The 12027-nt window shown below is 43.0% G+C and overlaps 1 protein-coding gene across 2 annotated transcripts in view; it reads right to left on the reverse strand.

The window, feature by feature from the left end:
• Positions 1-12027, reverse strand: part of EPHA3 (EPH receptor A3) — a 209107-nt gene that overhangs the window by 67248 nt on the left and 129832 nt on the right. For both annotated transcript variants that reach the window (XM_071564309.1, XM_071564300.1), the window contains exons 4-5: positions 4150-4305; positions 3422-3757 (exon numbers count right to left, since the gene is read on the reverse strand). In XM_071564309.1, coding sequence (XP_071420410.1) covers positions 3422-3757; positions 4150-4305 — 492 coding nt within the window. The remainder of the gene's footprint in view (positions 1-3421; positions 3758-4149; positions 4306-12027) is intronic.

The raw sequence follows: 12027 nt of genomic DNA on the forward strand, positions 1-12027 counted from the left end.
GCCAGAAATGGAGCTGCTGTGCAAACTGACTGACTCTGAAATACCAGCTGAAATGTTAACACACTCTGGCACATCTCCCAGTTGCTACATTACACAAAATTAGGTTCTGTTCTATTAAGCTGATGATGGATTCATAGGCAGAAATGCCCATGTGAGTGGTGAGAAACAAGTTCAAAATGTTTGTACGATTTTCAGCAGGACTTTGGAGCTCAGAGACCCAGCAAACAGAACTCCAGCCAATGCCTGGCTAGTTCACCTGAAGTAAAGATGTAAAGTGTCTGATTTTTACCACCAAGAGAACTGCCCCTCCAAAACCATGTTTTTGTGATTAGAAAACATACAACACTCTGCAGCTGGAAACTTATGTACTTGAAAACCAGTGGTATGGGTGGGTGAGAAATATTCTGCAGAGCAACTTTCACTAAGCTGGGGCAGGACCTCACAGGGCTTGGAAAAAGCACATGGATACTGAAAACCCAGGATTAACTCTGCAACTTGTACTGAAGAGATCCGCGTTCTATACCTCAATCCTCTCTCCCAAACTTGAATCCTGCTGACTGACAGAGAATCATAGAATAATTTAGGTTGGAAAAGACCTCTAAGATCATTGAGTCCAACTATTAAACCAGTGTCATTCTTTCTGCAGACCTGCCAGGGCCTTTGTGCCCAGGATCTGTTCTGCCATACTGATACCTCATCCATGGAACAACCTCCCAAAGAAATGCACCTCTCTTAATTCCTTGAGTCCAGAAGTTTAGTCATTTAACCAAAGATTTATCCAACTGGTAGATACCCCTGCCCTTGAAGGAATGTACCTAAAGCCAGAGCAAATAGCCCTAGTCATGGCTGGCTTTTGGAATCTTTTGGTCTCTTCTAGATCCAGATCAAAGGTGCTTTAATTCTTTCTTTTGAAACACCTCCCAGTTAAACCCTTAATTACAATGTGATTTAAGATGATCAGACTTTTTCTCACCAGCCCCTGCTCAGGTATTTAAATATGACATTACCTAAAAATACACTTCTGGTGTATCCCTTTTGTGATCTAACAGTAAGGGAATGCAAGACAAATTGCTTTTTTGTAATTATGCTTTGAAAGATTACTTATGGACATATCTAAGGTCTAATTTTAGCAACTTGCACAACTTCTAAAGGGAGTTCTAATACAGCAAACCAATTGGCACAATCAAGAGACAGCACAATTAAGTCTGGAGTAACCCACACTACCTAAATTCACTTAAAGAAAAAATGGCCTATGCATAAAAGTAGAAAACAAACCAACAAACTGCTTCAGCAGCCTGTGGATTGCATCAAACAGAGCTGCTGCTGCCAGCAGTGCATTGACTTTGCCACATCGCAGCAAATCAACAACCCAAACTCAACATCCACCTTGCATCCCAGTGCCCTGGGGAAGCAAAGCAGGAGCCTCTGCAGAGGAACAGCTTTGACTGATCCTGGACAGTTCCTTCTGTGGAGTGTCCCCAGGGGATTTCTAACTGCTCTGGTGATGAACAGGCTGAAAGGCAACAGCTCTGATACAAGAAACAGAAGAAAAGAGAGCAACTAAACAAGGCTGCTCAAGTCGCTGATCCAAATATCCCAAAAAAATGTAACCACACCAGTAGCAAATTGAATGGACATAAAATACACGTTTCAGAGCTGGAATCAATGCCTGGATGAGAAAGAGATCATGAGATGTCTCAGATGGGTAGATTCTCTTCTGTCTACTGCATAGTTAGACAGCCCTCCAGAGCATTTGGAAAAGCAGTGACTGGCGTCAGGAAAACGGCCTGTTCTCACATTTTTGTGCCTCCCACTAAAGCTGATCTGAGATGTGAGCAGAAGACATACATCCCCTGTGGGGAAAAACACTGCAGTGACACAACCCTCTAGGAGAAGGCCTACTTAGAACAATGTTAACTTGTTTGTGATTTAAGGCAGACAGAAACGTAGGTATTTTGGGGATGGGGCGTGGGATGGGAGGAGGTGGGAGAAGATTTACTTCAAGCGTGTGTGTCTTCAGTGCAGAGCTGAGGGTGAACTGCCTGGAGCACAGGAACAGAAATTACAGGATCTGGTCTTTCTCTTCCCTGGCAAACACTGCTCCTAAAAAATTACACCCAACCAAATGCCAGAGGAGAGCCCAGATTCTTCACATCCTTCAGATAAATGGAACTTTGCCAAATGAGAAGCAAATGGTAGAAGAGTGCAGCGATGACAAAAGCTCTGATCCAACAGTTAGGGCCTCAAGGACTTCAATAAGTCTCCACAGAAGCAGAGCAGTCCTTTTGTTCACTATCAACTACAACACCAGGACCTAATTCAGTATTCAGCTCCACGCTCCCATCATGTTGGCAATAATTCAGAGTTGGTGAGACAACTTGTAAAGGGAAAAAAAAAAAAAGCTGTGTTTTAAAACACTAATTTAATGTTAGCTTTTTATGTGTCTAACATCAAAGCCTTTTTTCACTTCTATTTAATCAAAATTAATCACTAAGATTACTAAAGTAATTTATGTTGGAGATTATTGAAGGGAGTGTTTTATTAAAATCTGGTTTTATTAATAAAACACATTCTGGTGAGAGAATCATGTGAGTCTGCTATTAGAGACTATTAACTTGGAACAGGGAGTTAATCATAACAGTCATGCTGCCAGGTTCTTTGACAGAAACACACACTGGGTTTGTTTCTGCTTTTGCTTTTACAAGAATATTCAAGTCAATTAGTTGTCGTAGCACACTAACAGTCAAGAGTAAATTCTGTAAAGCAGAGAAAGGAAACAAAGGTACTGAAAGAGAAAAGAGACCAAAAACTAGAGCTAGTTTTGAGAAATTTCTAATTCTGCTTTGCAAAATGTTTGCATACCAAGGCCACTTAACTCATGAAGAGATTGAGTCGCTTTGTTCTGGTACAGACTGTCTAGCAATTATGGAGACCACTGTACCATGGATTAGAAGTCATAAATTAAGGTAAACTGGACACTTCAATAGGATGAAATGGTAAAGATCCAAGATTTTGTAGAGTTAAAGCCAGGATTTTACAAGTTTGACGGGCCATGTCACTGAACAAAGAAAAGGCCAAGTCCAACAGTGATGAAGATGCTTCAAGACCACCTGAGGAATGAAGTCCAGAGACCACTACCCAAATTTCAATCCAGAAGGAAAACTCCGCCCAAGATTTCACCCAGTCATTAATATGGAAATTAGAAAGTGTTAACTATAGACTCAAAACTGTATAAATAGCTTATTTTACACAAACAAGGAAGGCAAGTTTTGCCCAGTATGAACCAGCTGTGCCTCCAACGTTGTCAATAAATACCTTTGCTGCTAAAAAGGTAAAAAGCTTCTTAGCAGTTATTTATTTTGAAGCATTTTTCACTATCAGTAGCTTTGAACAAAGGAAGGGTAACCAGCAAGACACTCACCAGCCTGATTGGTTGTGATGCTGACAGCAGCAAACTGCCTGGAGAGCGTACTCAGGTCAGACACGCCGTTGACTGCATCAATCTCAAAGGTGTAGTTGGTGTGTGCCAGGAGGTCCACGACAGTCACGGTGGTGTTGGTGAGCCCGCTCTGGCGGGGCAGGAACCGCACGTGGTCACTGCAGGGCTCACACACCTTCGTGTTCCCACCGCATTTCTTGCAGATGATGTTGAAGGTGACGTCCTTGCGGCCCCCAGTGTCCAGGGGCCAGCTCCAGTCCAGGATGACAGACGTCTCGTTGATGTTGGAGATCACATTTCTTGGAGCAGATGGTGGTCCTATAAAAGGGAATCACAGGAATGACTCTTTCTCTCTCAGAATGCTGTCAATGAAAGTAAAAAGGGTGCAAAAATACAAAAGTCAAAAGCATAATAAATAACCAAACCCTTCCAGATATCTCCTGTAGAGACTCCTGTAATAATCTCACAGACCTAGATTATTAAGGACCACATTTTCTCACAAACAAGCAGTACCCTCAGGGTGCAATTCATGCTGAAGGGCTGAAAGCATTGGGAGCAATTTAAAAACCCCAGCTCTCCTCCTTGGTGTAAGAATTCATGAGGAAGAGGATGGCTGAGTGCAATGGGATATGGGAGGCAGCAAGCAAGCTGTTGTGGAGGTGCAGATGGAGGAGCAGGGAGACAGCCCGGAGCGTCATGGTGCTACTCACTGGTGCAAGCCATGGATGGAGGGTCTTTCTCAGAGCGAAAGTAATTCTTTTCACACCTGCAGTTCAGAGAGGCGTCTTCGTAGGTGGAGCTGTGAGGAGGGCACTTGGCACACTTCACGTTGCCAGCAGAGGCTTTGTAGAACCCAGGGCGACAAGCTGCAAAAGAACAGAATACACTTTTAAATCCCATGGACATCTTGATTTTTGACATGTGACTACTGCTCTGGAACCTGTCCATATGTAGATCACAGTTTGCAGACATTTATGGTCTAAGATTACAGATTTTTCTCGTAATGAGAGCTGATGGAAATAAGACCTCTTGGTAAAATGGAGTTCTTCATGCATTAGCTTGGATTTGCATTTCATTTTGCCTGGAAAACAAAACAGTGCATTGCACCACTGAGAAATATTTTCTATTATTCATTTTGAGAACATTGCTTATTCTTCTCTTCTGGCTAATTTACAAATACATGGGCCCTATCCTGCATGAGAAGCTACCTTTATCCTCTCTCTATTGCCATGGTTTTGCTTACAGGGGCACATAATTGTAAACTGTATCTCTTCAGTCCATCAGGACTAAGCAAGCCAAAATCAAGAAAATTACCTGAACAGTGAAATATCTATTTCATTTCTGAAGCACCACGCATCAGGCTCAATGAGCTGCTTCTGATATTATCAGGAACTCACATAGTCTGCATAAGGAGGATATTTTTAACATTGGCCCAGTCCTCTAGGGATGGTGCTTGACCCACAAAAATCTGCTTCTGAAGAACTCTGGGTGGTGGTGTTTTGTTTACGTCGGCACACTCCCTCTGTTTTGACTCCTGTTGCATTTTAGGCTGGTTCAGGGCCATGTTTGCATCAGAAGAAAACAGCCCTTGAAGTAAGTTACAGAAATGAACAATTTAGGAAACAGCTTTTTATGGAAAACATGCAGTGAATGATATCACATAAACAAAAGAAACAAAAAGAAAACAAAAAAAGATTTTTTTTTTAAAAAGCGATGAAAATCAGATAGGAATCAGCAGAATCTGCTGTTCAGCTGCTGCTGAACAAATTCTGCCTGACACTGGTCACCCCCAGGTCTGTGCTCAAACCTCCAAAACCCACACATTAACAGGCAACATGACAAAAAGGGCCACATCTTAGAACATGCTCACCTTTTGCCACACTTTGGTTCCTCAGCAAACACTGCCTGACACACAAGCACATTAGGAAAACCCCAGCATATTGTCATTACAAATATAATGTTAAAAAGAAGAGTAATACAAAATAAAAGATGAGTTCCTTTTGTGTCAGGGCCCTAGACAGGCTTAGATAAAGTTGTCTGGGACTTGTCACTGAATTAAATGCTAATTTGAAGCCAGGAGAATGGGTTCACCAGTCTCAGGTAAGACATTTTGCAGTTCTGTTTATGGAGATGAACTGAATCATAAACATGGAATAAAATCTGAGATACAAGACTGTCTGCTCTTTTGTGTTCACTCATGCACTGCCAAAAGAGCAAAGCCTTTGAATGGGCAGCCTGAGGTAGAAAAAAGGTCTGAAGAAAAAATACCAGCATCTTTGTAAGGGGTGAAGGAGAGAGGGGAGCTGCAGCATTACACTGGATATTCAGGTTCCACATTATTGTCCATTACCAAAACCTGACTGAAGATCTGGGTGAGGCAAATTCATTGGCTGGTTCCTGGTGCCAACACCTGAGTGACATGCACTGACAAGCAGTGAGAGAACTGCTCTGAAACATCTTACTAAAGGAAATCCTCCTCCCCCTGTACTGAACACAGTGTGAGAAGCATGAGGTGTGTCACAAGAAGTGCTAATCACAAGAAGTGCTAATCTCAGCCACTCTTCAGCACTTCCCAGCCCTGGCTGCAGCTGCTGCCTCTGCTTTCCATGCTGGCACAGACACCTCCTGCTCCAACTTCCCAGAGGAAACAATTCCAGGGCTGAGCCTCTGAGGAATGGGCCCAACAGGCAGCCTGTGAAAACAGAACTGCCTAAATGCCCTTGGGGGGAAGTTCCCAGAGCCCAACACGAACCTGCCCACCCTGGCACAGCCTGTCCTTCTTCAGCTGCCATTTCTGGTGTCTCCCCCTCCTCGAAGCTGCAAGGGTGGTTGAGGATTTCCCTTTACCTTGAGGAAATTAAAGAAACCTCCACTAGGAGAAAATACAGCAGGAAACAACTGGCTTTTTTTTTATGACTCAAATCCTATTTCCTCCTAAATATTACACAGAACCCATGACTATTCTGAGTTGGAAGGGACCCACAAGGATCATGGAGTCCAACTCTTAAGTCAATGGCCCACACGGGATTGAACCCATGACCTCAGCATTATTACAGCCAAGGTTGGATCCTGCTGTTCCAGGATGCCCCAGCAAGGGCAACCCAACCTCGTGTCTTCCCCTCAAGCTTGTCTTGCATTTTCTGTCTTTGTCTGTCAGACCAATTTAAGATTATTCACAACTGCAGCCCAAAGGAGAAAAAAAACCCAACGCAGTCAGACTTGAAACTGAAGCTTGGAGATGGAAGTGCCAATGAAAAATGTTACTGTACTTATAATATAGTTTTCCGAGTAATTTTTTGATTCTGATATATAAGAGGAAAAAAATAAAGCCCTGACTTCAACATGCATTGATTTCTGTCACTCAGATTGGGTTACATGCACTAATTGGAAGCAGGTTTTGCTTTTTGAGGTGAGTATCATGGCTTTGGTTTCAGTCAGGTTGAAAACAGCACAGGAATTAGCACAGGAACTCCTCACACAGTCTGTAATTTCAGCAGAGAAACCAGCTGGGAACAGAAGTTGCTTTTTCTCAACGATTTGCTCTAAAAGCTAAGAAATTTTCCTTTCCCTCACAAGAGGAAATAGATGCAATGGACCAGGAGGAAAAACCTCTTAGCACAGTACAAGTGAGTAACCTTGTGAGATTCTGTGATTGTGATAGAAACTGTACAGCAAGACTGTCTGGTTTGGTTGTTTTAGGAAGGTCTCCCCAAACCTGCTGTTATGGGTTCACCTAGGTGGGCCTAGATTTGGGCTCTGGAGTTTGGACTAGGCCAAAGCTGTCAGCTGACTTGAGCTGGGCTGAGCTAACAGCTGACCTCTGCTAGCCAGTAATTTTGTATTCCATACCACATTATGACATCATCTCCAGGGAAGTAGGAACCAGTGTGGGAGTGGTTAAGGCAGTCGCTTCTCAGCCCTCCTCTTGGGAGGACGCACGATGCTGTCCCGGGGGGATGGAGAGGACCAGGCCCACCACTGGCTCACAGGGTACCTCAGGAAAGTAAAATGTGTTGTTCTGGATCTCTCCTTTCTGCTTGGGTTTGTCTCCCTGGGGAATAAGTCTCTTCTTAAGTAATGTGTAGTTAAGACAGTAGAATTTGTGTGTTCGTTAAGAAGTGGGGACTTTGTTGTTGCAGACTTACTTGTGTGAGTGAATATTTGTACTCTCTTCTAATTGTCTCTTCCTTTCTGTAAAAATATATGTAATTTTAGTATAAACGTAGTTTGAAGTGTTTTTTCCTTTCCCCTCTCTTTTCCTCCCTTTCCCTGGTGTTAGGAGGGAGGCTTTTCCCTCTGTGCTTGGGAGGGTTGGCAGCTGCTTATCTCAAACCGAGACACCTGCTGGCCCTGGTGACTCCTGTGACAACTCCAAACTGCAAAATTTTAGAGCTGTATCTAATGTGATTTCAACGTCTTTTATTTGAGTGCAAGGCTATGATAACTTTATGGAACTCACCTACTGGTAAGAATTTCAGGACTGCAGTTGTCCTTATTACTGCATGAAAATTAATTTCCTTAACATATAACTGATAAGCCATAAAATCCTAGAACGGATTGGGTTGGAAAAGACCTCCGAGATCATCAAGTCCAACCCTTGGGCCAACTCCAGTCCCTTTACCAGATCATGGCACTCAGTGCCACGGCCAAGCTCACCTGAAAAACCTCCAGGGATGGGGAATCCACCCCCTCTCTGGGCAGCCCATTCCAATGCCTGAGCACTCTCTCTGGAAAGGATTTTTTTCTGTCTCTGAGAGCAGGAGAAATTATTTCAGGGAAAGAGAAACAAATGTATGTAACAATCTCACTACTTCACCCTCATGTGACTGTCTTTCCAACAGCAAAGTGAATTTTGCCTCTGCTTGACTAATCTGAGATAAAAACATGGTCCTAATTAAGGGTTAAATTATTAATTTAAATGGAAATTCATTTTAAAGCATAAACCTGGTAGTCAATAGGAGCATTTTAGTATTCAGACCCTGCAGCCCCCTACACACAGAGCAATATCACCAATTCCCAGCTGTAAATACCAGCTAACAACTTGAGCCTGTGCTGCCTGAGCAGATGACTCCAGGTCTGGCAGGACCCAGCTCCCTGCACAAGGTCAAAGCAATTCTTCATCTGCAAATTGACCCCCAGTCCTGTAGGAACTCCGCTTTTTGTGCTCTGAATAGAGGCAGGATGCTTGGAGGCAGAGCTGGAGCACCAGAGCCCCCTGGAAATGAGTACACAGCCCCAGCTCTGGGTGTCCAGCCCCCTGGAAATGGGTACCCACCCCCTGGAAGTGGGTACACATCCACAGCTCTGGGTGTTCAGCACCCTGGAAATGGGTACACATCCTCTGGAAATGGATACACATGCCCTGGAAATGGATACAGACCCGCAGCTCTGGGTATCCAACCCCCTGGAAATGGGTACACACCCCCTGGATATGGGTACAGCCCCCCAGCTCTGGGTGTCCAGCCCCCTGGAAATGGGTACACACATCCTGGAAATGGGTACACACCCCCTGGAAATGGGCACACACCCTGGAAATGGGTAAACACCCCCTGAAAATGGGTACAGACCCACAGCTCTGGATGTTCAGCCCCCTGGAAATGGACACACACGCCCTGGAAATGGGCACGCACCCCCTGGAAAGGGATACGCACACCTTGGAAATGGGCACACTCCCACAGCTCTGGGTATCCAGCACCCACCAAGTGACTGAGTGTTTCCTCCCTTTATTCCTCTGCTCTTCACTAAAACAGTCCAGGGTGAAATGCCACCATGGCATTAATCCACAGCATTCAGAAACCAAGGGAATTCAGTCATAAACCCGTTCAGCTCACAGAAAACTTGGGCTGGACCTGGTGCCCCAGGATGACCTTTGGCTGCTCTCAATGCCCACATCCAATGTTGCATCTTTGCCCTGTTCTCCAGTCCCTTTTAAAAGGGTTTATGCAGCCCTGTTTCCCTCCCTTGTGCCCTGTGGCACCTGCTCAGGAGGAAACAATCCTTTATAAAGCAGGTTTCCTGCAAAATCCCTCAGAGCGCTGAAACCATGTCCAGTGGCTGTCATTGTTTATTAAAGGATGACAAGCCACATAATCTATACCATTTTATATATGTGGGTATCATCCCCTCTCACTCTCTCTCCTGGGCCTCGAGGCACCTTCTTGTATACCAGCCTAGTCCAAATAGGCTCCTAAAAATTACAGTGCATTTTTGATTCATATTTTCATTGAACTTCAGGCTCTTGTCATCAGATCTGAATAAATAGTAGGACACCATTTAAGTAAGTAGGTCTCAAAACTAAGTATTACTCCCTGCAGCAGAAATAGAAATATCTCCAGAAAGAGGTAAGGATGTTGACTTTCTGTCATTGCCAGTTGGACTGTCTTCTGTTTGTTGAAGTAATAAAAACTTACAATTATTATTAGCATTCTTTGCATTCTTACATTGTCTTCCCTGTAGTCTTTAATGCCTTGTGATGCTGAAATGTCTCTAGAAAAATACACTTCAGAAAGAGCACTTTTCATTTTTTAGACCTGAAAGCTGCTGCCAGCACAGGAAAAAAACATTCAGTAGAATTTAATCTTACTCATGAGTAAATTTCTGCTTTTCCCTCCCCACTTCATATTTTATAGTGATCTGTGACCTTAACATATTTTAATCAGATGCTTTTTAAATTGGCTTTACTCCCAGGTCAAGTCATTCAGCAGAAACAATTCCTGTTCTTTGTTTAATAACTGTTACTGGCAGACATATTAATTATATGTACATAAGAGATAGTGTTATCCTGAGGGAATAACACTGCACCTTTTCAACCACAGTCTGGAATAGCTCCACGTTATGCCTTGCAGGATTTCTCCATCTCCTTTTATGCAGTGCTTTACAGCCATGATTGCCACCAGCAGTAGTGCTGAAAGTGCAATGTCAAAGGCAGCAGGTCTAAAACAGCATTGCAGCAAAGATGTTCTCACTTGTGGGGACACAAGTGCCTTGTTTCAAAGTGTGTAAGGAATTTGAGTTCCTCTGCAAGCAGTTCTGGGGAAAAGAAATCTTTCATTAACAGGGAGACACTGAGTGTTACAGCCCTGATTGTGAATTAAAGTGAAATACAGAAAAGCTCCACCTTAATTCCGACCATATTTAATGAATCACTTAAACAAGCATTGGAACAGGCAATTTAATAAATCCATGTTTATAAGCACTACCTTTCACTGTCTCTAAACAAGATATTTTCCTGAATCAAAGCCTGGACACACTGAGATATATTAAGCTATCACTTTGTCAAAGAAATTCATAGAATCATAGAATGGATTGGGTTGGAAAAGACCTCCGAGATCATCAAGTCCAACCCTTGGTCCAACTCCAGTCCCTTTACCAGATCATGGCACTCAGTGCCACGGCCAAGCTCAGTTTAAAACCTCCAGGGATGGGGAATCCACCCCCTCTCTGGGCAGCCCATTCCAATGCCTGATTACTCCATGTTCTGTGTAGGTTTTCTTGGGTTTTTTATAACTTAATTTAATCCATACAGAGATGAAAAATAGCTTCCTAATTCAAAAGCATTGTAAAAAAATAAATTCAAGAAATACCAGAAAAAAACCCACCAACATCAACTTAAGCAGGGAAAAACAAACAAAAAAAAAGATTGTACAAATACACAAGTGATTTTAAATGATCACTTAGCAAGGATAAAAAGCAAAAAAATGCTTTTTCCCTGAGACAAAAATTACACTATAGGCTCCTCAAAGGCAAAGTAGACATAGGATCCTGATAGCTTCAAACAATAAATGTTTGCTAACATCAGGAATGGCAACACAGGTTTAGTTAACCTCCCTTCTCTGTGTCAGAGCTTTAAAAAAATAAAAGCAAGAACAACCAACTGGCCCCAAAGTAAAGCAAAGAGACCTGACAGACACAGCAGTCTCTGTCCCACAGGACATGAGCTCTTGGGAAGGGGTTTCCTTTCCAGCTCCAGGGAAACTCAAGGTAGTGCCTGTCAATCCTCAAGGGCTAGACTTAGCTAGTAAGGAAAAACCAACTGTCATAGATTGGGGATGTTTATGCCACTTCCCTGTGCCTGAACCAGGCAAGATTAACAGGTTCTAAATAGGAAAGGGACTATAAATGAGTTGTTGTACCCACCCTCATACCCATCTTGCATCTAAAGGGAGCATCAAATCAAAGTGCAAGAGAAAATCCAATAGAGGATGATCATTTGCAATCTCTCACTATTTCACCCCCACACCTACATCCTAGATATTTCAAAAACCTGGAAACAAGGTTTGATATATCTGTTAATTTATTTTTTAATGAAGGCTAATTATGTTAATCCTCCATTGTATTGTCCTTCATGTAGAATATCCGACGGTTGGGTTGTTTTTTTCAAGCTGTTGGTTGCAATGAATGTCTCTGACATTCCACTCCAGTCTAGGTAGTCAAAGTAAAGTGAAAAAAATGATACTACGTTCAGGTTTGGTGGCTTTTTAGTCAAATCAATGTCCCCTTGTTTTTTACTGAGACAGGCAGGCAGCTGCTCCTGATGTGTCCTTTCTAAGCCCTTCCTTACCTTACAGAGATCTATCAGGAACTTTTCT

This window comes from Pithys albifrons, chromosome 1, assembly GCF_047495875.1.
Source record: "Pithys albifrons albifrons isolate INPA30051 chromosome 1, PitAlb_v1, whole genome shotgun sequence".
Lineage (NCBI taxonomy): Eukaryota > Metazoa > Chordata > Aves > Passeriformes > Thamnophilidae > Pithys > Pithys albifrons.